Source organism: Chelonia mydas, chromosome 17, assembly GCF_015237465.2.
Source record: "Chelonia mydas isolate rCheMyd1 chromosome 17, rCheMyd1.pri.v2, whole genome shotgun sequence".
NCBI classification, from domain to species: domain Eukaryota; kingdom Metazoa; phylum Chordata; order Testudines; family Cheloniidae; genus Chelonia; species Chelonia mydas.
Window position 1 is genome coordinate 12,835,267 of NC_051257.2, and position 27,336 is coordinate 12,862,602.

The 27,336-nt window shown below is 47.1% G+C and overlaps 1 protein-coding gene and 1 long non-coding RNA gene across 4 annotated transcripts in view; one reads left to right on the top strand and one right to left on the bottom strand.

Moving 5' to 3' along the window:
• The window catches only part of LOC122463217, a 32,689-nt gene extending 19,896 nt beyond the window's left edge, over nucleotides 1–12,793 (bottom strand). The window contains exon 1 of the long non-coding RNA XR_006286379.1: nucleotides 12,634–12,793. This is a non-coding gene — a long non-coding RNA (uncharacterized LOC122463217). The remainder of the gene's footprint in view (nucleotides 1–12,633) is intronic.
• GUSB (glucuronidase beta) lies at nucleotides 3,956–27,301 on the top strand. 3 transcript variants are annotated; one of them, XM_037880364.2, is made up of 12 exons: nucleotides 3,956–4,198; nucleotides 7,389–7,577; nucleotides 9,231–9,412; nucleotides 10,819–10,961; nucleotides 16,131–16,318; nucleotides 17,477–17,629; nucleotides 18,484–18,662; nucleotides 19,701–19,847; nucleotides 20,727–20,811; nucleotides 22,743–22,919; nucleotides 24,073–24,208; nucleotides 27,024–27,301. In XM_037880364.2, the coding sequence occupies exons 1-12, from the start codon at nucleotides 4,001–4,003 to the stop codon at nucleotides 27,170–27,172; spliced, it is 1,926 nt and encodes a 641-aa protein (XP_037736292.1). In that variant the 5' UTR covers nucleotides 3,956–4,000; the 3' UTR covers nucleotides 27,173–27,301. The 3 variants fall into 3 exon arrangements, with proteins under 3 accessions (XP_037736292.1, XP_037736293.1, XP_043387333.1); XM_037880365.2 differs by lacking the exon at nucleotides 3,956–4,198 and adding an exon at nucleotides 4,254–4,465; XM_043531398.1 differs by lacking the exon at nucleotides 3,956–4,198 and adding an exon at nucleotides 5,462–5,484.
• The last annotated feature ends 35 nt before the right edge of the window (nucleotides 27,302–27,336 follow it).

The following is a 27,336-nucleotide window of genomic DNA, read 5'->3' on the forward strand; positions in this document are numbered from 1 at the left end:
ATGCCTGCCGTGTCTTTCTTCCCCAGGGAAAACCCCAGCGGGGCTTTTTCAGCTATCACGAGCACTAGCTGGGCAAGAGCTCTAAAGAACAGAAAGCCCACCCTGACCTGAGCAAGCCCTAGGTAGGGGAGTTGCAGGCTTGGTCCCCATAGGTTCTAGAAGGATTTTACAACAAAATCATCCAGGTTTAATAGCAGTAGAAAGACCTTGGGAATGCAGGGGTAATGGGCACAGCACAAAGAGGAATCAAGGAACATCAAAGGGGCTATCTAGCATATTAAGGGGAAGTCAAGTCACATTAACAGGAGTAGGGGTGGTTTTCCTTTGCACATGCCTCTATCTCCTCCCAGGGTATCACATACCCTGGCTGTGTGTCCCAATCAGGTGATGAAGGAAAGGTTTTCCACTTCCCAAACATCTGTGTCACCTCTTCCTGACCAGGGGTTGTGCAGCCTAAAGACATTCTCCAATGAAACATGGATTGTCAATTGAAAATGGCTTTGTCTTTCTTGGATCAGGGTCTGGCTCTGGTACACCATTAAGCTACGACAGATGCACTTTCAGATGTTGTTTACAACACACACAAGTCGCTGTGGGGAAGTGAAGGCCACGCTGTTCCCTGGGGTGGACCCCTACTCTATTGGAAGCAGAGTGCTTACAAGTATTCATTAATGGTTGGATTCCACTAATCATTTACCAGCCTCCTTTGTCTGTAAGACAGGAACTTTCCAAACAAAGGGGAAGAGGGGGGGTCCTGAAGTGTTCCACTTCAGGAAAGACACAGCAGCATGGTTGTGTCTTGAGAAGATATTTATAGAGTTCACTAGCAACTGCATAGGTGGGACACACAACAGTACAGTCACCTTGGGTGGAACGCAAGTGCACACTACACCAACATACTAGGGAGGGAAGCAGAGGACTAACTGCTCCATCTGTAAGGATGGGCAATTTTAGTTCAACAAAAGACCAGCTTGGAACGTGAGCCAAACCAAAGGGCAAGCATGAGGCTGTTTAGAATGAGACAGCAAACAAGCTGGCCCAGACTGCTAATGCTGGCATCTCAGTGTGGGGCCAGTGGTTCATTACAGACCCAGAGAGAGAACCCCCATAAGGACCTGCACCAGTGAGGTATGCCCACAAGCCACCCTGCTTAGTGCAGGGGATCTGACCAGAACACAGCTTAAGCTGGCATAGCTGCAACCATCACAGTTACATCGATGTTGGGGTAGAAACAAGCCACTTTCACGCTATGTAAGACATCTAAGTTAATGCCCTTTCCAAATGGGAGGGGAGGCTCAGCCATGAAAAATAATCCCGTTTCCCAAGAGTCAAGGCTTTCCTTTCTCTGGTACTAGGGTGGACCTATTGCCCTAACATGAAAAGAAAATGCTCACTCATTTTCAGGTGCAATTCAGAGTCACACAACCCTGACGTTGTTTGCACCGGTGACATGCTCAGTTTCCATATTTTAGGACGCGGAGCTTGCTTGGTTCTGGCGAGCTAGCTGGCAGAGGGAAAGCAATGCCTCTGCACAAGTGGAGCCTTAGATGAAAAGGGTGTGAAATAAGACTGATGCACAAAACCAACCAGGTCAAAAAGGAGTGTCACCTCCTGGCCTTCAGTGTGCGTGTGTTATGGATTGCAGAGCCAGCCCCCAACCCCCCCAAAAAATTAAAATCAGCTGGGTTGCTAAGAGGTGCATTGTCTTATCAAAGCTGCAGTGCCCACGTTACTCATGGCCCAGTCTCCAATTTGCAGCTATTTTCTTTCTTTTCCCAAACCTTCTGTAGCTGAGACATCTTCACACTCATAGTCAGCAGCTTTTAGCCACCCACTGATGTGATAGCCCTTAATGTCAATCAACAACCGTTAAACAGCCAGAAGGGTACGTGTTGCGTGACACAGGGTCCTGCCGGCCCAAGGAACAAGAGAGCTGCGCAGAGAATCATACCCAGGTGTTCTGCATGGCCAAGCATTCCATGAACACAAGCTGTCTAACATACCTCCCACCCCTTCTCCATCACCCACAAGTGGGGCCAATCCCTTCACTTATACCATGCTGGAATAAACAGCTGTTGTCTCTGTAAGTGAGTCACTGGGGACACAAGATTCCAGTGACTAACTTCCAGCTGCTCAGTCACTGTGGCCACTTGACTTGCAAGCCAGGAGACTGAAGTGAACCAGAAAAAAAACTACTCTACCTAGAAAAAAAAAATCCATCTGAAACCATCTCCTCCCACCCTTGCCTTTGTGTGCGTCTTCCTCCGCTGCCATTAAACAGCATTTAATCCCGTCGAGGTTTGGGGGATGCAGTTTGAATGAAAGCTGCTACCCAAATTACAGCCCTGACCCTGCAGCTGACAGTGTGCGGGTGGACTGGAGTCTATGGAGTTCCATGCAGGTGCAGCAGTGCACCCCTGTGTCGTCAATTGACAAATCAGGGCCTCAGGGTCCAATCCTCTCACTAGTACCTCTCAGGAATAGCCCCAGTTACGATCACTCAGGTGGCTTATCTTTCTTAGCCATTACCTCTCTTTGTAACACCTACACACTGCGTAAGTAAGGCAAGCAGAATCGGTGGCATAGACTTTAAGGTCAGAAGGAACCATCATGATCATCTAGTCTGACCTCCCGCACATCGCAGGTCCCAGAACCTGACTCACCTATTCCTGTAATAGACTCATCACCTCTGGCTGAGTTACTGAAGTCCTCAAATAATGATTTAAAGATGTCAAGTTACAGATAATCCACCAGGCTGCAGAGAAAGGCAAAAACCCTGCTGTCAATCTGCCCAGAGGACAATTCCCTCCTGACCCCAAATATGGCCATCAGTTAGCCCCTGAGCATGTAGTCACAACCCAGCAGCCAGACACCTGGGAAAGAATTATCTAATAACTCAGAGCCCTCCCACTCTAGTGTCCCACCACTGGCCATTGGAGAAATTTGCTAATAGCAGTCGGAAATCAGCTGCATGCCATTGTAGGCAGTCTCATCATACACCCACTCCATAAACTTTTCAAGCTCAGTCTTGAAGCCAGTTTTTTTCCCCCCTAATACTCCCCTTGGAAGGCTGTTCCAGAACTTCACTGCTCTGAGGGTTAGAAACCTTCATCTAATTTCAAGCCTAAATTTATTAATGGCCAGTTTATATCCATCTGTGTATGTGCTTATGGGGCCTTCATCACCATGGTAGCAGAGCACCTCACAAGTATTTTAAATGAACATCATGTCTCCCTTCTTACCAGCCTGGAAATAAATTTGGGCCCTAAAGTCACAGGGCAAACTTCTACTGTCATTGAAATTCAGAGTAACTCCACCTATTTAGGTTGAGTCCCTCTGGGTTTACCTACAGGGTTGCCAACTCTCATGATATGTGGTGTGTTTCTTAAAGCCCCAGCTCCTGGAGTCATATGAATATGTGAGGACCTCACGTTTTCCTATTGTAATAAAGTTAACTTCTAACTCTCACAGTTGTGGAAAAATGCTTGATGACCCAAAAGCACCCGAAAGGTTTAAAAAACCCCAGAAGATAAAAAGAATCTACATTATTATTTTACAGCTCTGATGTGGGGGGGGGGGGGAACGACACACGATGACTTGAGTAATGATTTCTGAATGCTTGGGGTGGGCAATCCTGAGTCACTGAGAACAGAACCTGGCTCAAACTCTGTACAAGTTACATTGGGAAATATTTGTTACCCTATTTCAACTGTGAGCTTGTCAGGACAGGGGCCACATCTCGCCTTCTTATGGATCTGTAAAGTGCCTAGCAATCGGGCTCAATGTAGGTAAAAGATTATAATCCCCTGGCCCCATGGCCCAGCCAGGGGGATCACATCCACTTTCTGTCACAGGTCTCAGGCACACAGAGAGCCTGGCAAGCCCATCAGCAAGATGGCTGCAGGTGCCTCCAGCTGGAAGTCATGTGAGTGTCCCTTGCAGTCAGCTGGGCCCTGGCTCAGCTGACTGCCTCTTGCAGAGCTGCCCCGCAGACAGCAGCATGGCTCTGTGCTGTTCTCTGTGCCTGCTGCTGCTCAGCTGCCAGGCTCTCGCCCGGGGAGGAGGGATGCTCTACCCCAGGGAGTCTGCCTCCAGGGAGCTGAAGGAGCTGAATGGCATCTGGAGCTTCAGGGCGGACTTCTCGGAGCAGCGGGACCAGGGGTTTGTGCAGCAGTGGTACCGGAAGCCCCTGAGACAGGTATGGGGGGCACCGCTGGGGCAGTAGTGGCAAAGAGGGTATCTGCCACTGGCCTTGGCCACCGCAGAGAGACGTCGGGCCAGCCTGGGAGCTGAGTTTCCACTGGGTCCCCGCTGCAGGCGAGTTAAATGCCTTTGTCGCCAGGGCTTGGGGCCCGAACCAGAACCCAGGCCCGGAGTTTGGATCCAGTAGCATGAGCCCATCTCTATAACGGGGCAGATGGGTGAGAACGCCACGGTCCCAGCACCAGGAGTTCAGCCCCTTAAAGTAAGTCCTCCACAGAGGTCAAACAGAGCTGTGAGATTCGGATCAGGGGGCTGGTTCAGGCCCATCTCTCATGAAAAGCAGGAAACGAGCATCATAAATATCAGCATGAGACAAGAGGGAAAAAGAGCCCCTTTCCTCCAATTGCTTTTGTTATATCAGTTTCCATCCTGACCCTCACTTGCCGTTTCCTGAAACACAGGCATGGGTGTGAATACTGTATTAGGGGAAAAAAAAAAAAAAAAAGGATCTTTCAGTAGTACAACTTAACGGTTCTTTTCCGGTTATCTGGGCATGTGATTTTAGCTTCCCCTTTTCTATTTAACTTGAGGCAAATCAGTTGCTGTTTACTTCCTGCATTGCATGAATAATGTTTAGCATCTGAGTAGTGCTTTTCATATTCAAGATGCTTTCCAAATACTAATCAATAAAACTGAGCAGGCTTTTATTGTTTCTCGGTTTCATTCACAAGGGCCTGAAGCAGGAAGCTTGGAACGTGCATGAATGTTTGAACGAACTATAGAAAACATTACAGCAATCCTAGTACTTCAGAAATTAATACCATTCTCTAAAGAGTAGTTATACATGCTCAATGTTGCAAAATTCGGGAAATATAGAATGATTCTAACAAATAGCCAATACAAAAATAAATAATGGAGTAAATGTTGAATCTTTTCCAAATGAAAACACGTGAACAGTAAATGTAGAATTTACTTCAGAATAGTTATGAATACAAGAAGGCAAAGTGGTGTAATGTAATGATATGTTTTGGTTTATTTTGTTAAAGGGGAATAACCATTGGAGTGCGAGCTGCTGCAATTATGGGGCACTTAGAGAAATAATATCTCAGAGAGGGGGGAGGGGGAGAGAGAGAGAGAGAGAGAGAGAACACTGTATGGAGTATTATATTTTGTAATATAGTTTGAGAACCTGTAATAGTGAAATAATTATACCATCTCTAGGGTTTCCTTATGTCATTCATGGAGGGAAAATAGCAAACCACTGGTTACACTTTCTGAAAGGCATGCAATTATTTTTTAATATTTAGGGGGGTGTTAATATTTATAGGATGGTACTCAATCAGTTTAGATGCAAACAGAATAGTTTGTGATCACTGAATAGTTTTAATCCTTTACAGTGTGCAAATATCATCGAGATCCTCTTGCTTAAAAACCCACTGAATTTGCCACATTTTGTAGCTGTAGAAAAACTACCCGGTGCTCAGGAGACAAAGGGCCAGATTGTCATCTGGTGCAAACTCAGTATCAGTGAGGCTACACCAGTTTTCACCCGTTGAAGATCTGGCCCCAGACAGCCCAAATTCTTGGCAGCCATACTCCTACTGCTCTCTATGATCAGTGACTTTAAGGGATTGTGCCTAATTGGCTGAATTATTTGTGAGAAAGGATGGTCCCGTGGTCAGGGTTCAATTCCCTGCTCCACTACAGATTTCCTGGGTGACCTTGGGCAGGGCACTTAGGGCCACATTTTCAAAGGTATTTAGGTGCCTAAAGATACAGCCAGTGGGATTTTCAAAAGCACCAAACCAGATTAGATATCTAACTCCCATGGCAATTAACCGGCTTAAGCGCTTTTGAAAAAAATCAACCTAGGCCTTTTGCAGCCTGAGGCACCCAAATACCTTTGAAAAGCCGGCCCTTAGACTCTCTGGGCTTCCCATCTGTCAAATAAGGATAATAATAAATTCCCTCCCTTTCAGGAGTGTTGTGAGGATAAATACGATGGGAATGGACGCCACAGGAGTACCAAAGAGATTTATGCGATGGCGGGTGTCCAAAGGTCCCTGTTCGGGCTTGGGGCTCCATTTTGTAGAAATAACACAAACTAATTGTACAATTGGCCGTTCCCATGCCCTGCGTTGTGTGGGGCAACTGTGTGTAAGGAGTTTGTGAAAGTAGCAGGGGGGGACTGGGATTGATGAAGCAGAAATGGGCACTCTTCACTAAGTGTAAAAAGAAAAGGAGTACTTGTGGCACCTTAGAGACTAACCAGTTTATTTGAGCATGAGCTTTCGTGAGCTACAGCTCACTTCATCGGATGCATAGCATATCGTGGAAACTGCAGAAGACCTTCGTGAGCTACAGCTCACTTCATCGGATGCATAGCATATCGTGGAAACTGCAGAAGACCTTCTGCAGTTTCCACGATATGCTATGCATCCGATGAAGTGAGCTGTAGCTCACGAAAGCTCATGCTCAAAATAACTGGTTAGTCTCTAAGGTGCCACAAGTACTCCTTTTCTTTTTACGAATACAGACTAACACGGCTGTTACTCTGAAACCTTCACTAAGTGTGCAGGTCAGTGTTTGAAATTCATGCACGTGATTGTTCGTCAGCAGTGACCAGGGGGAGAGTTATAACCACATGGGAAACCATGAGCCCAACAGCCAGATAGATACATTGGCTGTAAAAGTTCCTTGTGAATCCCGCCCTGTGTGGGTTAATGAAAGGTTTACTAACCCTCAGCGCTCCCTGCTGGCTAATTGGCGTAAGTACATCGGCAGTAAATCCTGAACAGTTAGTGCAGGGCGACATGAACGTAACCCTAAACTCGGACACGATTTGCCTTTTGCGATGGGGCTGGGGCCTGAGTTTCTGGTCAGTCTGATGCGATATGATTTTAGGTGGAAATTATGCAGAATCTGGTAGGTTCAATCTAAATCGGGGGGAGAAAGGAATTTCCCTTTGCATTGTGTAGGGGTCCATTCCAATCCAAAAAGCCAAGTAACGTGAAGGGACAGAAACCCCTGGTGAATTTACAGCAGTTGACAGACATGAGACTCTGACCCACAACGGATGTGCCCGTGAAACTTTTCGCCCTGTAACCCACAAGCCTAACTTCACACTTTTTTCTTTTTAGTCTCAAGTGAACCATTTCACCCTCTGTCTCCTTTGATCCTCTCAGAGTGGGCCTGTGATCGACATGCCAGTACCTGCCAGCTTCAACGAGCTCACTCAGGATCCCAACCTGCGGAAATACACTGGCTGGGTTTGGTATGAGAAGGAGGTGCTGCTTCCCAGGAGCTGGCTTCTGAACGCCCTCAATACCCGAGTGGTGCTTCGGGTCGGCAGTGCCCATTACTACTCCATAGTTGTAAGTATGGTGGCCCGGTGAGCAATTCGCCATGCATTCAGCCCTGCTCAGAGGCTCTCGAGATACCCACAGTAAAAGCTGCCCTAGGGGACCCCCACATCCTGTATTATAGAAGAATGTGGCAGCTCTGTGTGTTCTGACAACACGCGGCAGGCATGTTTACACTGGGGTGCTGGAACAATTTTTATAGTGGGGGTGTTGAGAGCCATTGAACTAAACAGTAAACCCTGTTTATAATGGGGCCCACTACAAGCCAGGGGGCATGGCAGCATCCCAAGCTCCAGCATCTATGGTCTACACCAGGGGTGGGCAAACTTTTTGGCCCGAGGGCCACGTCTGGGTATGGAAGTTGTATGGCGGGCCATGAATGCTCACAAAATTGGGAGTTGGGGTGCAGGAGGTGGTGAGGGCTCTGGCTGGGGCTGGGAATGAGGAGTTTGGGATGCAGGAGGGAGCTCTGGGCTGGGACTGAGAGGTTCGGAGGGCAGGAGGGGGATCAGGGCTGGGGCAGAGGATTAGGGTGCAGGGGGGTGGCTCAAGGGTGCAGGCTCTAGCTGGCGCTTACCTCAAGCAGCTCCCAGAAACAGCGGCATGTCCCCTCTCCGGCTCCTATGTGGAGGCGCTGCCAGGAGGCTCTGCTGCACGCTGCCCCATCCACAGGCACCGCTCCTGCAGCTTCCGTTGGCCGTGGTTCCTGGCCAATGGGAGCTGTGGGGGCAGTGCTTGGGGTGGGGGCAGCGTGCGGAGCAGAGCCCCCTGACTATCCCTATGCATAGGAGCCAGAGGGGGGCCATGCCGCTGCTTCCGGGAGCTGTACAGAGCAGCCCCTGACTCTGCTCCCTGGCTGGAACACCGGAGCAGGGCAAGCCCCAGACCCTGCTCCCCAGCAGGAGCTCAAGGGCTGGATTAAAACAGCTGGCAGGTTGGATCTAGCCTGCGGGCATAGTTTGCCCACTTCTGGTCTACACTAAAAACACTGCAGCACCGATGTAGCTGCACCACTGTAGCGAGGGGAGAGAGCTCTCCCATTGGCGTAGTTAATCCACCTCCCCGAGAGCCGGTAGCTGTGTCGGCGGGAGAAGGTCTCCCATCGACAGCTCTGTCTACATGTTAAGTTTGGCATAACTACGTCGCTCAAGGAAAAATCCACACCCCGGAGCAACGGACAGAGTTATACGAACATAGTAGTAGGCCAGGTCTAAACTATGGACCTAAGTCAGCACTCTGCAGTTTTTCCCTTTGCGAGTCCAGCTGCACCTTCTATGTTGTTTGTAAATAAGAAGTGGAGCCAAGCCACAGATCTGGAGTCCAAAGTGCAGAGGGCTCAGAACAAGGACCTGGTGGTATTTTTCCAGTTTTAGCTTCATTGATCCTCTGAGCTAGTAGCTGAAAGTGTTGCCCTATTGCAGGGCTGAAGGATACCAGTTACTGATGCATCTGAAGCACACCGATAAGTCTCCCAGGAAGGTGATGTTGGCTTTGTGGGACTCCACTGGGAGATAAGTGCCTAGAAGAGCTGCAGGTGTGGGCCCTTGGAAGGAGAGCTCTGACCCCGGTATTAGTGTTCAGGGAGGTCATGTTCTTCCCCCCAGCCCAGGGTTCCCTGCGATATCTAATGTTGCCACTCCACCCTTTCCGTTTCTTCTTTTGCAGTGGGTCAATGGTGTGCAGGTTACTGAGCATGAAGGTGGCCACCTCCCCTTCGAAGCAGACATAAGCAGGATTGTTCAGGGCAGCTTCGGAGCTGCGTGTCGCATCACCATTGCACTCAACAATACGCTGACACCTCAGACCCTGCCTCCCGGCTCCATTCAGTTCATGAGGGACGAGTCTAAGTGAGTTCGCTGAATTGCTACCAGGGCAGTGGTGGAAGTTACACACCAGAGTTATTGTCATTAATCATCATGTCCTAGGAACTCATTCAGCACCTCCAAGTAACTTGTGAACAATTAGGCCCCGTTAATCCCTGTAGTATTAATAGCAAACGTGCTGGAACATAAGAACGGCCATACTGGGTCAGACAAATGGTCCCTCTAGCCCAGTATCTTGTCTTCCAACAGTGGCCAGTGGCAGATGCCTCAGAGGGAATGAGCAGAACAGGGTAATTTATCGAGTGATCCATCGCCCAGTTGGCCAGTCCAAACTTCATGCAGTCAGAGATTTAGGGACACCCAGAGCAGGGGTTGCATCCCTGACCATCTTGGCTAATAGCCACTGATTGCCCTATCCTCCATGAACTTACCTAATTCTTTTTCAAACCCAGTTATACTTTTGGCCTTCGCAGCTTCCCCTGGCAATGAGTTCCACAGGTTGACTGTGCATTGTGTGAAGAAGTACTTCCTTTTGTTTGTTTTAAACCTGCTGCCTATTAATTTCATTTCTTAGTTCTTGTGTTATGTGAAGGGGTAAATAACACTTCCTCATTCACTTTCCCCAAACCATTCCTGATTTTATAGACCTAGATCATATCGCCCCTTAGTCATCTCTTTTCTACAATGAATAGTCCCGGTCTTTTTTAATCTTGCTTCCTATGAAAGGTATTCCACACCCCTAAGCATTATTGTTGCCCTTTTCTGTACTTTTCCCTATTATGTCTTTTTTGAGATGAAGTGACAAAAACTGCATGCAGTTCTCAAGGTGTGGGCATATTGTGGATTTATATAGAGGCAATATGATATTTTCTATCTTCTTATCTACCCCTTTCCTAATGGTTCCTTTAGCATTTTTTGACGGCCGCTGCCCATTGAGCAGATGTTTCCAAAGAATTATCCAGTTTCTTGAGTGATAACTGCTGATTTAGACCCCATCATTTTATCTATATAGTTGGGATTATGTTTTCCAATGTACATTACTTTGTATTTATCAACTTTGAATTTCATCCGCCATTTTGTTGCCCAGTCACGCAATTCTGTGAGATCCCTTTTCAGTCAGTTTTGGATTTAATTATCTTGAATAATTTTGTATCTGCAGTAATTCCTGTCTTTTAACCAGTTACTGATCTATGAGGGGACCTTCCCTCTTATCCCATGACTGCCTACCTTGCTTAAGAGCCTTTGGGGAGGGATTTTGTCAAAGGCTTTCTGAAAGTCCAAGTACACTATATCCACTGGATCCCGCTTGTCCAAGTGTTTGTTGAATGGGACGACGTGGTCTATTGCAGGAGTAAAGTGTGTCGCTAACATCTGTACTTTGCTTTTTAATTCTTGTGAAATGGAATGTAACCCTTTCCCCTCCCGCACAGGTACCCTAGGGGTTATTTTGTTCAGAACACAAGGTTTGATTTCTTTAACTACGCTGGAATTCACCGGCCCATCGTGTTGTATACAACCCCTTCTGTCTACATAGATGACATCACTGTGACTACAGCCTGGGCCGGGAATATTGGTAGGTGTTTAGGCAATGATGGCAACTATCTTCCTATCCAACGGAGGCAATGGGAAAACTTCCTGCTGGGGAATTCTTGGACAGGTTGAACTGATCACGTAGTAGGTTTAGTGTGGGCAGCCACGTGCGCTCATTTGATCACAGAAGTTGTAAAAATATCCTTCAGGGGTTTAAAAAAAAAAAGAAAAAAGGCACTTGACTGACAGTATAGTCCAGCGGTTCTCAACCCGGGCATGCAGAGGTCTTCCAGCGGGTATGTCAACTCATCTAGATATTTGCCAAGTTCAGTGTTTCTCAACCTAGGGGTCATAATTTCCTGGGGGGTCATGGGACAGGTTTGGGGGGATTGCAAGTGCAGAGCTGACATTATGGGGAGGCAACCAGGCAATTGCCTGGGGCTCCATGCCACAGGGTCCCCCACAAAGCTAAGTTACATGCTTCAGCCCGAGGTGGCAGGGCTTGGGCCCCGGGCAGTGCATCTCAGGCTTCGGGCACACTGAAATGTAAATACAATATTTATATTCTGATCGATTTATTTTATAATTCTATGGTAGAAATGAGGAAGTCAGCCATTTTCCAGTAATAGTACGCTGTGACAGTTTTGTAAGCAGGTAGTTGTTGAGAGGTGAAACTTGGGGGTACACAAGACAAATCAGACTCCTGAAAGGGGTCCAGTAGTCCAGAAAGGTTGAGAAGCACTGATCTAGTCTAGTGAAAGGATCCAGGTATAGCACCTTGAGGGGGAATTTTGTGTAAGGGCCAATCCTGCTTTGACTGTCATAAGGACCAGTGCCAATGGAGATGATTTCTTGAGCTCCACAAAATCGCCACTAGAATTTTCTGGACCTCAACACACACACACATTATGCCCCATAAAAATCCTTCTGTGTACACATCTTAGGCACTGACACAGCCCCCATTTCTCTCAGACCTGAGCACTGACAGTCTTTAATTCATTTACTCTCACAACTGCCTGCCTGGAAGCAGGGCCTGGCTGTTATGCCCGTTCCACAGGTGGGGAACTGAGGCCTAAACAAGGTCTCACACATAATCTGTGGCAGAGCAGGGAGTTCAATGCTGGTCTCCAGAATCTAAGACCAGTGCCCTAAACGCTAGATCGACCAGCCTCGTCCTCCCTTCAGTAGAGCTCTGCACACAGCTGTGTGCATCCTGTATTAATGTGTAGCCTTACAAGCCCCAAGCTGGCTCCCACTGGGGTCAGTGGCCAAACTCTCAGTGGTTTTAAATGGTTCAGGTTGAAGCTACGAAAGTGCCTGACAAAGGTCTAGTTGCTCTTCCCCTTCTGGACACTTATCAGGCAGGTGCATTTGGGTTCCCCCATGCTGTTAAACTTCCTGAGTCCCAGCAGTGCTTGGGCACTGCCTCTGGTTTTCCAGGCATATCGTTGGGTGCAGATCCTCTGTCTCCACCCCCTCGTGAGACCTGAGACCCCATAGTCCAACTGCCTAAGACCTGAGAGTAGGCAGGCTGCCCCAGGCCCTTTCCCAGATCACCAGCACTAGTTCACCATTTACCATTTCAGGGACCCAGGAGAGTTGAACCACATAACACAGGCTTTGCAAAGGGGAATTCTAAACCACTCGCTCTTACTTTGGACAGCGCAGATGATATAAAGATTCAGACAAAATATTAAACACACGCATTTCCCTACCTCAGTTTCCTCACCACTCTGGAGCATTCTCTGGGCTTAGGTCAGAGTGCTCTGGGGGTATTGGGGCTCCTTCCTTTCTTTCTTATAGCTTCTCCTCCAAATCATAGAACTTCTGTCTGCTCTCTGCAGTGAGTACCCTCTTTTATGCATGCATGCTCTTTCCTCTTCTAGCCCCCCATGGCCAATAAGAGCCTTTCTTTTATAACCTTCAGTTCCTTTGCCATGTGACCCTCTCATCAGCCTTGTCAGGTGTTCAATGGCCCCCACCAGGTGAGTCATTACTTAGTTACCAGCCCACCTGTGCAGACTGGTTCTTCTGTAGCCAATTGTATGTCCCAGGGTGCTTCCCTGGGAAGTTTTAAAAACTCTCCACTGTTAACCCAAATAAATTGGTTAGTCTCTAAGGTGCCACTAGCACTCCTTTTCTTTTAGCGGATACAGACTAACACGGCTGCTACTCTGAAACTGTTAACCCTGTGTCACCACTCCTGGGAATTTCAGTTCCACATGGAGGTAAAGAGACAACTGAGAAGACAACCAGCCCCACATTCAAAATTCAATCCCCAATGTCAAACAAAACTCATTAGCCGTATATAGAGAGATTCCCCAGATTGTCCCAGCACTTCTCATTCATAGATCTCAAAGCATTTGATAAAAGAGGATCATTATCCCTTTTTCACAGATGGGAAAACCAAGGCATGGAGCCGTGAAGTGACTTGCAGAGTTGGTACCCAGGTCTCCTAGTTCCCCGTCCAGTGTTCTGTCTACTGGACCCTGTTGCTAGGCATATTACATTCCTTTTAATTAGTCTTAATTATTTCAGCTGCATCTCCACAGCTTGCCTTTTAAATTGTTCCTCTGATTATATGTCATTGAGGATGACTATCCAAATGATTGCAATTGCTTTAAAGCCATGTCAAATGGCCACAATCTTCCAGGTACACAAAGAATATAAAAGTCCAGTAAAATGGCTCATATCCCTAGAGAGGTAACCTCCAAAGGCAGATAAGAGTCTAGGGAAATGAAGGGATTTTTGCTTGACTGGTCCATTTCATTTCGCATGTATGGACGCCTGCCTGTTTAGAGCTGTCCCTTGTAATACATTTAATTAGTCCCCCTGCAGCGTTAAATTGAGGGCAGCTGCTCATAAACATGCTTTTCGCTGTAGCTTGCCTGGTGCAGGTGCAGATACTAGGCCAAGGTGGGTGCTATAAAGGGTTATTGTTTCCCTCACCCCAAATCTGACAGCTGCAGGTCCTTGCAACAGGAAATGCAAATCTGGCTTAGATTTCCACCCCCAGCTCATATTAAGCAGTGGCCAATTACTTTCCATGTTTCCTTTTCTGATACTCTGTCCCTCTTATCTTTACACTCTGCGCTGTGTCCCCCGCATTTCCAGCTGTGTAAATGTCAGACTTTTCCTCTGCTACACCCTAACCCTGCACTTTCCTGCATCTCTGTGCATGTCAAATCCTCTGACATGCATCCCTGGCTTCACCTACCCGTCTCTCTTTGCTTCAGTCACCTGCTCCTGCCTGCCCTCCTTCTGTGCTTGGAACAACCTCCCCAGGAACATTCTCCAGGCAGGCCCCCCCACCGTCTGAGAGCTCCTTGTTCCCCCTCCCACTCCCCTCTGGGCGTGTTCTGTGACTGTGCCTTTAGATTGTGAGCTCATTTGGCAGGGCCATGGTAGGTCGTTCAGTGCAAACTGACAGAGCTGGACGGAGAACAATAGTCAGGAAGCCAGGAGCGTATAGGTGTGTGTAGTTAGCACTGTGTTAACACCCAGCCCTGGAGACTGGAGTCCTCTCTCCACAGGAGGTCAGCAGGGGCAGAGGCATTGCCAGCTCAACCAGTCCTGCCCTGGCTGTGTGCCTGAGCTTTGGTCTGGAATTAGGGTGCCCAGATGTCCCATTTTTAAAGGGACAGTCCTGGTTTTGGGGACTTTTTCTTATATAGGCGCCTATTACCTCCCCCCCTCCTCCCCCCACTGTCCTGGTTTTTCACAGTTGCTCTCTGGTCGCCCTATCTAGAATTATTCAGGGTGAGACTCTATATGCCAGCAATGGGGCCAGTAGTAGCAATTTTGGTGATGGGGACACCAGTCCAATGGGAACTGGCCTGAGACCCACCAAACTCATTTCACACAGGCATGGTGCCTGTGAGCCGGCTAAATTCCAGTCTTGGGCTTGGTCACTGGGAAGATGAGCACTATGGTACCAAGCCATAGTTGGGTGTCAGCTCATACATGGTACCTTCTTTCATCCACTGATCCCTTGGACTGGATTTGAAGCAGCAAAACCTTTGTATCTCATATATTGTATACATACAATATGATGGGGGCTAATTTAGCTACAGCTAATCAGGAAAGAGATCTTGAAGTCATCGTGGACAGTTCTCTGAAGACATCCACGCAGCGTGCAGCGGCACTCAAAAAAGCAAACGGGACATTAGGAATCATTAAAAAGGGATAGAGAATAAGACGGAGACTCTCTTATTGCCCTTCTATAAATCCATGGTACACCCACATCTTGAATGCTGCATCCAGATGTGGTCCCCTCATCTCAAAAAAGATATACTGGCATTAGAAAAGGTTCAGAAAAGGGCAACTAAAATGATTAGGGGTTTGGAACGGGTCCCATATGAGGAGAGATTAAAGAGGCTAGGACTTTTCAGCTTGGAAAAGAGGAGACTAAGGGGGGATATGATAGTGGTCTATAAAATCATGAGTGGTGTGGAGAAAGTGAATAAGGAAAAGTTATTTACTTGTTCCATCACATAAGAACTAGAGGCCACCAAATGAAATTAATGGGTAGCAGGTTTAAAACAAATAAAAGGAAGTTCTTCACACAGCGCACAGTCAACCTATGGAACTCCTTGCCTGAGGAGGTTGTGAAGGCTAGGACTATAACAGGGTTTAAAAGAGAACTGGATAAATTCATGGAGGTTAAGTCCATTCATGGCTGTTAGCCAGGATGGGTAAGGAATGGTGTCCCTAGCCTCTGTTTGTCAGAGGGTGGAGATGGATGGCAGGAGAGAGATCACTTGATCATTACCCGTTAGGTTCACTCCCTCTGGCATTGGCCACTGTCAGCAGACAGGATGCTGGGCTGGATGGACCTTTGGTCTGACCCAGTATGGCTATTCTTATTTTGGTACCAAGCTCATGAGCCAAACAATCCCCTCAGACCATTTACAATGTAGAAGTTGGGTGAGGAAGCGATTCTTCAACTTGACTAATGCAGGATATTGCACTAAAGGAAACACCGCTTCTAAGTCAAGGCTTTCAGACCGGGAAGAAACAATCTGTGTCACTCCAATTAATATGTATCAATAACGTGAAGTCCAGCAGGTAGCATGTCAGTGATGTAATTATTGGGAGACCACCCAGCACTGCTAAGCTTGGTGATGTAGGACCCACATCACAGTGGGGTCACCAGGAAACATGTCTGATGGGAGAAGGGTCTCCAACCTGCTCCATGCTTTCTTTTGGTTAGGTGTGGTGCGATACCAGGTTTTGGTGACGGGCAGCACCCGCTACTCCTTGTCGCTGAATTTACGGGAGAAAGAGGGGAAAGTGGTGGCTACGGGAGAGGGACCGATCGGGGAGTTGAAAGTGGTGGAGCCAAGGCTTTGGTGGCCTTATCTGATGCATGAAAACCCCGGATACCTTTATTACCTAGAGGTAACATGCACATATTTGTCTCATTTTGTGTGTCTCTCATTTCATTCCTCTCCTAGGATTACAGAAATTCATGGGCATCATGAAGCCTGTTTTCCTTAATCCTCCTATCCTAAGAATCCTGCCTACATACTTTCATTTCATGCCCGCTACTGTGTTGCTAATCGTGCCATAATCAAATCAAGGTTTGCTACCTTCTTGGCTTACTGAGCTGAAAGCCAAGCCACTGGGCAAGAGAGGGCTGGCTGTGTGGGGAGGGAACGCGAGGCCATTGGCTTCAGGATCTTACCACAGTGCTTGTAATCCTCACTGGTGTCTTGTCTCAGGGCCTAGTCCATCTCTTACTGAAGTCAAGGGGAGTCTTTCCGTGGACTTTAGCAAGGTCTGGATGAGAATTCAACAAGGAAAGAGAGGGAGAGCACCCAGGGAGTGACAGAGGAGATAAATGATCCATCTGGAGCAAACTGCTAACCTGCTGCACATATTTAACAACTGCAGTGAGCTCTTTCCCCCTTCGTACAATACAGGCATTTGGCTTCGTTTTCAGCGTGCAATCGTGGAGGATTAGATGTCATACGTGTCTGTCTTTATCTCCTCTTCCTGAGTAGGGATTTAACTGGGATGTAGGGTAGATCCACTAACCCACAGTCAGTTTGCAAAGCCCCAGGTGCATGGTGCCTGTGAGCCAGCTAAATTCCAGTCTTGGGCTTGGTCACTGGGAAGACGAGCACTATGGTACCAAGCCAGCAAGAATGAGGGTTCTGGCTGTTGGGGTTGGGTGTCAGGTCAGAGCTCTTGGGAGGAGCAAGTCCCCAAGCCAGCCAGCCTGCCTCCCTTTCTCCTGCTGTACTCTCTACCTTCCCCAGCCTGGGCTCCTGCTGTGACCCACTTTCCCTGGGTTGACCAATCCCTCAGGCCAGGAGGGGAGGTGGGTGCCATCAGGGGGACAGGCTGGGAATGTGGAGGAACCAGCCAGTGTAGGACAGCTCAGAGGTGGGGTTGGCGTAGCTGTAAAATCGATGGGGAGTGCCATACTGAGATGGGCCGCCTTCAAGGGGTCAGTGAGAGGGAAGCATTGGCTGGGAGGGAGGTAGAACTGAGTGTATTTTCCTCAATACGCTCAGGGTTGAACGCAGATGCTGGTTTCTGTTGGGGATCCAGGTGAAGCTGTTGGCGCAGGTGGGCGGTGAGCTGTCGGAAGATGTGTACACGCTCCCCGTCGGGATCCGCACCGTCCATGTCACCAGCAGTCAGTTCCTCATCAATGGAAAGCCCTTCTACTTCCATGGAGTCAACAAACACGAAGATGCTGATGTAAGAGCACAGAGCGGGGTGAGGCGTGGGGGGCCGTTTCTGGCCCCACCGCCAGAAACGGTCCATTGCCTACCAGCCCCTCCCCAGATGCACAAATGCAGTTGGCAGTAACATTGTGAGGTTTATACAGAGACATCCATGGGGCACCAGGCCGTTTAGTCCCTTCTGTGATACAAATAGCGGCCCCAACTGAGAAACAGGCCCCATTGTGCTAGATACTGTGGATATGCCTATTGAGAGATGTTCTTTGTCCTAAAGAGCTTACAATCACAAATAGACAAGCCCCACAAAGGGTGGGAAGCATTATTATCCCCATTTTACAGGTGGGCAACTGAGACACACACTTTAGTTTGAGGGTACACAGCTGCGAAACCCTGGCTCTGCACAACACCTCAGCCGGTACTGTGGAAACAGCAAACCCTGTTTCCAGTGACTAATGATTTTTCTAGCCTTGGTGAGCCTTCTGCCCCTCTCCCCTCCAAAGCTCTTCTGCATAAATATTCAGTTTTCAGCTCTGTGTGAGTCTTTTAAAACTCGCAAAGACAGACAAATATTGTAGTGTTGGAAGCCGAAAGGCTCCCATGCTGTCCACTCAGGATGGAACCTAGGCAAGCCAGATCGTGTCCCTCTGCCCGGTGAAAGTGAGTGGAGAGCAGATGGCACCCAGCCGGTACAGGCTGAGAGAGAGGGATGTAGCAACATGTTTAGCCTGAAGCCAGGGTTCCCCGGGTGTAACACACGGCCGTGCTGTCAGGCTTAGGGAAGCGACTGTGAAGCCTGGAAGGTGCAAGCGCAGTGAAAAGTATTACTGAATTCTTATTCATCATGGATTGTCCTGCCTGCTCTTCCCCCAGATCCGTGGCAAAGGACTGGACTGGTCCCTGATCGTGAAGGACCTCAACTTGCTGCAGTGGCTGGGGGCCAATTCCTTCCGCACTAGCCACTACCCCTACGCAGAGGAGATCATGGACCTGTGCGACGCGTACGGCATTGTGGTTATTGACGAGTGTCCGGGCGTGGGGATGAGAGATCCGTAAGGGATTGTTTGAAAGCTCACTCCACCCTTTGTATTTCTCCCTGCTCAAGAACGATTATTTACAGCGCCCCTGCTCCACTGAGGACACAGCCCCTGCCCGGGGAAAGGACTTCTCAGGTGTGCTGGGCACCTGTAGCTCCTACTGACCTCAGCTGCATGTGCGGGGACTCGACCCCACGTAAAAACGAGCCTATGACAAGGTCGGGCCTGTCTACACTCGCTGGTGTGATGGAACAGGCTACAGCTGTGCAGTTTCTCAGCATAGTTAACGTACTGTTCAGTCTTGCAACGTAGATGGGCCCAACCTGCCTTCCTAAACTACACTGCAGCCTGGGGCGGGAGCAGGGCTGCAGCACGCTTGTATCCCAGCTACACTGCAAGGGCGAGCTGTGCCTTATCCCCAGCGGGGAGAGGGGCAGGCCGAGGGAATCAAGCTGTAACTGGAGCTACCAACGTGGGGGGTTTTAGTAGAAAGAGAACCTAGTTCATCTGAGCCTTATCAGCCTTGTTTTGTTTTTCCAAACCCCAAATCAGGGGTAGTTTGGTTCTGGAGCCCGTTTAAACCAGACCACCAATGTTTGGGGGTGAGGGGAGGTTTGGCTCAAAGGCTCTTGTCTGGGTTCCGCTTTACTTCAGACACACAAGCTGCGCTGGGTGATGGTGAAATCTTGGCAGTGCTGTAGAAGTCTCTGAAAGGCTGCCTAGAAGTATGTATTTTAAGCTGGAAGTTGAAAGAGGAAGAGGTGGTGGTTTGGCTCCTGAGAAGAGGGAGCAGGTTTCAAGTTCAAGGAGTGCGTGAAGTAAAACGTATTGTGCTAGAATATCCAAGAGGCCAGCTGCTGTTCTGCAAATAGTTATCCCCATCCAGAGACACAGGGCCATCTTCGTTTCTGGTGTGGACGGACTTATACCAGGGATTAGTGTTGGTCACTGCGCTCCAAGACCATTCATTACATGGTTAGTGTCAATAATGGATTTAAGGTGAGTTTTATTTAGCAGTTTAGTGACCTGCTCTTGCTTCCTTTTGCCTTTGAGGGAGAACTTTGGGAATGCATCACTGGCACACCATCTCGTGGTGATGGAAGAGCTGATCCGCAGGGATAAGAACCGGCCCTCGGTTGTGATGTGGTCTGTTGCCAATGAGCCAGCCTCGGAGCTATCGCCGGCAGCTTACTACTTTAAGTAAGTGCGCGTTCTTGTGTGTGGAGGTTGACGCTCAGTTGTGATGGATGTGCCTCATCATTTTTCAGGTCAGAATGGCATTTTTCAGGTCAGTTGCATTGGGAAGTCTGGCAGGTGTTCAGGGATCCCTCAATCTATTGTAGAGTTTCTTTGTAAAGCCTAGGAATTTGTATACATGTTCTATGTGCTTACTATATATTTCCCCAACATACCTATTCTGGTGCATATTGAGTTTAATGCCCCGCAGCAGCCTCCTAACCAGTTCTCTGAGCTAAACTCTGAAGAGCCAACAGGAGATCACTTGGAATGAGAGAGTCCTTCAAGACTAAGGTTCAGGTAAGGCAGAATTGGTCGAGGGTTTGGTCATTCCTAACTACAGAAAAAACAGGATCCAAATTCTCTGCTGGCTTAACACTGTGGAGTCAGGCCAGCATAGAGCTTGGGCCTGCATACTGAAGAAGCTGTGATTGTTAGAGTACCACCACTCATTTGTTCTTGCTGGGACAGGCCACAGCACCTTATCTTGAAGGCTACAGAGACACTGGCCCCCTACCCCTTTCTCTCTCGTTCTCTTTTTAAGTTATGCTTATGATGTCTTATTAGGACGGACACCTCTCCAGCGATTTGTGCAATGGATGTGTTTCACCCAGGCAAAACAGTCTCCTCTCCCTGTGACTCCTATTATTCTTAGCTAGAATTACACACACTTTGCGGGGGATAACTACCATCCAAGACCCGCACCGTTTCACTTTCAAAACTCCTGCCTATTAAACTAAACACCAACTCCAAAGGTTTGGGGCGTGGGGAAGTTCGCTGATTTTTGTGGGGCTGTTTGTCCTTTTTGGTGATGGACACTTGTGTTTTACTGTTTGTAAACAGGACAGTGATAGCTCACACTAAAGCCATTGATCCTACCAGACCCGTAACCTTTGTGTCAAATGCTAATTACGCTCATGATCATGGTGTAAGTTTAATTTCTTTTCTCCTTTGTTTGCTTAATAAAACTGGGAAAGGGGTAGATTTTAGGAATGTTAAATAACCCTCTTCTTCCGCCCGCCCCCCTGTACAATCTATTAAAGATTTTTGGAGGAGAGAACGTTTGAGTTGCACGGAGAAGCAAAGCGCACAGCGCCTGATCCTGCAGTCTTTGCTCAGGCAAAACTGAATCTAGGAGAATAAGTAGAATGGTCCCTTCTCAATAATGGTGTGTAGGATCAGACCCATTGTGTGACTGTGTAACCTATAGTGGATTTTTGTTGTTTCACGCCTCATTGTGCCTATTAACCCCTGAGCCTCTCCCTTGCAATAGGCCGCTTGTTAAAGCATAGAATAAAACCTCTTCAGATGGGAGCAGGCCCCACGTATAGTATAGTAAAGAATGTTTTGTCTCCACTCACTGTAAATTGCTCTTGTTCTTCTTGGGCAGATGCCTATTAGCTTTCCACAGTCTAACCACCCCCCAAGCCTGGCTTGAGCCTCTAATCTAAGGGTATGTCTACCCAGCAAAAAAAGACCCGTGGCAGGTCAACTGGGCTTGCACTGCGGAGATAAAAATAGCCCTATAGCCGGTCGAGTTTGGAGCTCTGAGGAGCGTGTGAGAGGGTCCCAAAGACGGGACTCCAGCCCAAGCCCACCCCTCTGCACTGCTACTCTTAGCGCTGCAGCGCGAGTCTTGAGCCAGCTGACCCTGAGACACGCTGCCGCAGGAGGCTTACCCGGAGTTCGGAAACGGGGCTCGGACCTTGGCCCATGAAAGCCTTTGCCGGCTTAGTCCTGCTACAGAGGCCCTACATGCAGAACTGAGGGCCTTGCTTTAAGTGCTTGTGTTTGAAAACTGGTCTCCCTATAGAATTTCCTTGGAAATCAAAGACAACATAAAAGGCTTTGTGATGTTTTTAGCATACCATGTCTTTGAAACCAGTCTATTTTTAGAGGAGCTTGTATGGCTACATATGATGGGTGTATATAAATGACTTTCACAAGTACCTGCGAGAAATCCCATTACATTTTCCTTTCAAAGTAAGCTAGTTTTTCCTCTCCAAACTGGGTTGTCCTAGAGCAAGCATGTGTGGCCTTTTGGAATGCTATGACTTTTCTTCCATTGGCCCAGGATCAAAACCACTGGGGTTCATTTCCGTTTTAAACATAGCAAAGAAGGCACTGCTGTTGATTACCCCAGTGTCCCATCTATCGCCAGTTGCATGCACCCCATCATGCTCCAGTGGAACGCGCTTTTTCCTACAGCTCAGGGAGACGCAGAAGAGATTTAAAGAACTTATACGCTGTAAATTCTGATTTCAGAACTTTATTACAAAACATGTTAAGAGAACATTGGATAAGTTACATATAACATCATTTTATCTTCAATGGGCTAGTGCCCTTTGTCATACTGTCCAGGTGGTAGAAATGGCATACAACTCGCAGAATGCATAGTCCTAAATTACACAACTGATGCATGAACTTAGTCACTACTCAAAGTAATTGACCACTAAGTTGATCATCACGTTATCTAATAAGTTAAAAAGGATGTTTAAATGCACAACCAGATCCAAGACACATCTTGGAATTTCAAAAAAAACCCTAACATACCTAGGGACAAAACAGTTAATCTTGTTTAACTGGCTACTTTGCCTACCTTAATCTGTAAGAAAATGCCAAAATTAACATAGGTTGATGGGGAAAACTGCTTGACTTGGTGAGTTTCCTCCTGTTTTTTCTGGGAATAGGGTGGGTGGTGGGCAGTCTCATTTTTGTTTTAAAATGCTGTGGGCCAAATTGATCCTACGTGTAACAACTTAGGTCAGTAGAACTACAGCAGAGAGGGATGCAGCCTTGTGAATATACGTAGGTTACTTTGGGGTTTGTTACAAATATTACTCTACATTATTTCTTTAGGCTCCATACGTGGATGTAATTTGCGTAAATAGCTACTTTTCCTGGTACCATGACGCCGGCCATCTGGAGGTTATTCAGCTGCAACTCAATACACAGTTTGAGAGCTGGTATGAAACCTACCAAAAGCCAATTATCCAGAGCGAATATGGAGCAGATTCGATTGCTGGGCTTCACAATGTGAGTTTCGTAGCTGTGCCAGTTTGGGAAACACAGTGCCAGTCAAGGAGGGAGGGTCAGTTACAACCAACCAACCCATGAAATGTACTGACCCCTTAATTCTGAGACACGCTAGACACAATGTGAAATATACTCCTCAGCTGCCACGCAAATTATACTGGACTCTACTGTTGCAACACTGGGCCCCACTGAAGTCAGCGAGTTCTGCCCTTGATTTCACTGGGGCTAAGATGGCACCTGAGGAGATGAGTTCTTTAAGTAAAAGCACTGCTGTATGCCGCAAGCCACTAATACATTTCCCTAATCTCTGAGCCACTAGCCTTCTATAATTGTTTTTTGCCCCTTTGAAGACCTGTCAAACTTAACATTCTGATTGTGGTAGCTAGTCCTCCTGTTTTCCTTACTTAAAACACTGCTTAAAATAGACTGGTTTACACAGTGTAACTCATTAACTGGCTCTTATGCAATGTTGCAGTTTTCCCTTTAAGCTGAATCACTGACATTTAGGCTACAGTTCACTCACTGATTTACTCTTTTGTGGTCAAGCCTCCAGAAGATACAACTTGGAATATTCTCTCAGTGCTTTGGCACTTGTGGAGAATATTCAGCAGACAGGAAGGTACGGTGCTGGGGAGAAACGTCCGTTCATTATGGGGCGATTCGATTGTGTAGCTTCCGAGAAACCATGTAGATGTAGGTTTCAGAGTAGCAGCGTGTTAGTCTGTATCCGCAAAAAGAAAAGGAGGACTAGTGGCACTGTAGAGACTAACCAATTTATTTGAGCATAAGCTTTCGTGAGCTACAGCTCACTTCAAATGTAGCACTTTAAAAGCCGTTGCCAGGAAGTACATTCAGAAGTTGATCAATCAAAAAATATATGTTACTAGTTTCTCCCCTACAAATCAAAAAGGAACTGCCAACATAGGTAGAAGATGAATTCAACACTATCTAAACTTCCCCTGGCAGTTTCAATTAGATACCCTTCTTCGGTACTTCTAGCCTCTGCTAAGTAGCCATCACATCCCATAATTCAGCAGTGGGTGAAGCGAATGAATAACTGTACAACTCTCTTCATATGAAAAGTCAATCGAAAACCTTTGCTGACACCTGCCATGTCCTATGTTTGAGTCTTTTCTCCCTTCTTTGGTTACAGGACCCACCTCTTATGTTCAGCGAGGAATACCAAAAGGCTGTGCTAAAGGAATACCATTCAGTCTTTGACAAAAAGAGAAAGGACTATGTGATTGGCGAGCTCATCTGGAACTTTGCTGATTTTATGACAGATCAAGGTAGGCTGGGATTCCATTATAGATTTAAGCTGCAATGTAAAGGTAAGTATTTTCTCCGCACATCATGTTACGGAATTGAGAGTACAAGATTCTCTAGACAACCTAGTTCGTACGTGTGGCACTGAAGATGGTTAAATGCAGCATAACTATTTATTATGGGATGTGATGGCTACTTAGCATAACTATTTAAAAGTTCCCTTGTCACTTTCTTCCACATGAACAGCTTTTTTCGGGGGGGGGGAATGAAGCGAGTACTATAGTATCAGGCTACTGGCTCAGAAAGAGGCAAAGATGCCTAGCACAACCATCTATCCCAAAAGCTTCCTTTAACTTCATTTTCTCTGCCAGCTCTGGAAAACGTGCTCTCTCCGAGGAATTGTGAAGACATGAGCACCATAAGCAGATCAATGGCAGCCTAGTCATATCTCATTATGAAAATAGTACCGTTGTTCAGTGTACACTAAACAAACTGCTCAAGTCTTTCGGCAGCTGGGGAGAGTCATAGCTACACTACAAAATAGAACTATCCCGCCCCCACCCCATACACAAACACGGGGGCTAAAGCTGTACTCTAGCCAGACTGTGGGTGTAGAAGGAGATCACTGACTTTTACAGTGTCTGCTGTGTTCTTAAAATGCAAAACAGTCAAGCATTTCTCCTTACTGTAAAAATCAAGATAAGTCTGTCCTTTCGGCAGCTGTTGTGTGGTCAGCTGAAGTGTTCAAAGCTCCCTTATGTGGCATGCAGAACACTTCATGCTTTTCACGAAGAACTTCAGAAACGCCCTCTGTAGCCAACTCCCACAGCTTGGTCCCTTTATTTCTCCAGCATCAGCACCGTTAGATGTTAGTTGATTTAGGACTGAGAGCACAACCTTGTCACAAAGTTGGATGTTGAATGGGATAATCTCTCTAGTCTTCCATTACAGCTACTCATTGAAATGTAGCTAGAATTTATGCCACTTGGCTCTGATGCTTTAGACTCGGGCAAAGTTCATTAAAATGACGACTTAGTAAGAAATGGAAATATTCTATTTTTGCTGTTTCTCTAGAAATGGGTTGTGTTCCAAACAAGCTGGCTCATGTCTAAACTCTTGCATTAAGGCAGGGGAAAAAGTGACATTTTTCCATGACCAAGTCAAGTCTCTGGCTAGGACCTAATCACAAAGCAGCATTTCCTATGCTGAATGGTCTCTCTCCTTTGGCTGGGTTGAGTTACAAAGCATCCCACCCACTAAGAGAAGTGCTGTAGGAGCACCTTCATCACCAGTTTGTGGAGATGGTGCACTACGACAGAACGCAAGTGAAGTCTGTCGAGGGACTCACTGCTCATTCCACCCTCTCCTCTTCCCCATCCTCCGCTATCCATTTTTACTTTCTAAATTCTGCTCAGAGTTGCTGTAGGTGTTTCACAAGTAACTCCCATCACTGCACCTACACTGGCAAACTGCATTAATCACAGCGCAGGCAACTTCCCTGGCTGGAGCCCCAGAGGCTCTGCACAGCAGGGCTAGATGCCATGATGGTAAAAGTGATTGATCTTGTATGCTACTATCTCCACCACTGGTGCATGACCAGTCTCGTATGTTCCCAGGGCAGAGCTTAAGCCAGAGTACAGAGAATCTGTTGGAGTTACAAGTGTGACGGAGAGATGGGCAGCAGGAGCAGCGTGAGCACTGTCCTGGGTGGAATTCTGTAGGAATCTGTTCCACCGGTGCTATCTTCAGTGACTTAAGTAAAGAGCATGTGAGATAAAGAGACCAGACAGACATGGGCGTAAAAAAATTAGGAGTAGTGGAGGAAAAGATACCGATTCAAAAGGAAGAGTGGAAAGGCAATTAGACAAAGTTTGCAATGGCAAATCACTGCAGCTTTGGGTTCCATACACATCATGCAGCATGGAGGAACTGGAGGTCACTTGGAGAAGATTTGTTGTTTGGACTGGTATGATTAAAAACTGAACAAAAAAGACTAGTAAGGTGGACAAAAGGGCATGAACAGCGGGAAAGGAAAGGAATGCAGGGTAAGGGTATGTCTTCCCTACCCACCGGACTGGCGGGCAGCAATTGATCCAGCAGGCAGCGATTTATCGCATCTAGAGCAGATGCGATAAATCAATCCCTGAGCACTCTCCTGTACTCCACCGTCACGAGAGGCGCAGGCAGAGTCGATGGGGGAGCCGCACCAGTCGACTCACCGCAGTGAAGACACCCCGGTAAGTCGACCTAAGTATGTCGATTTCAGCTACGTGATTCACATAGCTGAAGTTGCATAACTTAGATTGATCCTCCCCCCGCCCCCAGTGTAGACCAGGGCTAAGGGTGAAGAAAGAAGAAAATCTAATTGAGTATCAAAGTAAAGTTCTTCAGTGAGATTTAACTGTGGAAATAGAGCACAAATAGAACCCCCAGCTATTTAAGATAAGACTGGTCATAGACTATTAAGCACCACCTTAATTAAAATTGATTTAATTAAAGCAACACAGCCCATTCATACGCACACTTAAAGCCATTTACAACTCATTTGACAGCTATGAACCTATGTAAGTGCATAGTGGTTTAAGCTAAATCAGTTTTAACGAAGCCAGCGTAACAATAATCATCTTCCATATGTAGGAAGGTGGTGACTTAAGTTTCTTCTGTATAACTTGGTTGTGAAAAGCTGCTGCTAACATTCTTTCCCTTTGGCTGAGGAGTTAGTCATGTCACGTTGATTACTGCAGGGAAAGAAAGGTGTCTTACTCTGTACACAGATGCTTTATTTTGCGATTCTTCTGTAAAACACCTGCTTTATTTTATGACTTTTTATATCTACAGCAACCAGTCGTGTTTTAGGGAACAAGAAGGGGATCTTTACCCGTCAACGACAACCAAAGGCAGCTGCATTTGTCCTAAGAGACAGATATTGGAAGCTTGCAAATGAATCCAGTTGTCTCCGTCCAACACTGACATATTACAATTTATGAGTGGGTATTAAGCTCAGATGTTTTCATTAAGTAATATTTTGCTTAATATTTACATTTTACTGAAATCTAATATTACAGAATTAGTGCAGTGTGTTTGAAATAGTACTAAAATAAAAAAAAATTCCATACCATGGGTTCTATTTAATACACACCACCAGGCAAAT

What these genes read in the sequence shown, in the direction of transcription:
- GUSB (XM_037880364.2), top strand. Translation starts at nt 4,001, where the DNA reads ATGGCTCTGTGCTGTTCTCTGTGCCTGCTGCTGCTCAGCTGCCAGGCT. An exon ending in GATACCTTTATTACCTAGAG is followed by an intron (nt 16,319 to 17,476) that starts GTAACATGCACA and finishes TTGGGGATCCAG; the next exon opens with GTGAAGCTGTTGGCGCAGGT. An exon ending in ACAAACACGAAGATGCTGAT is followed by an intron (nt 17,630 to 18,483) that starts GTAAGAGCACAG and finishes CTCTTCCCCCAG; the next exon opens with ATCCGTGGCAAAGGACTGGA.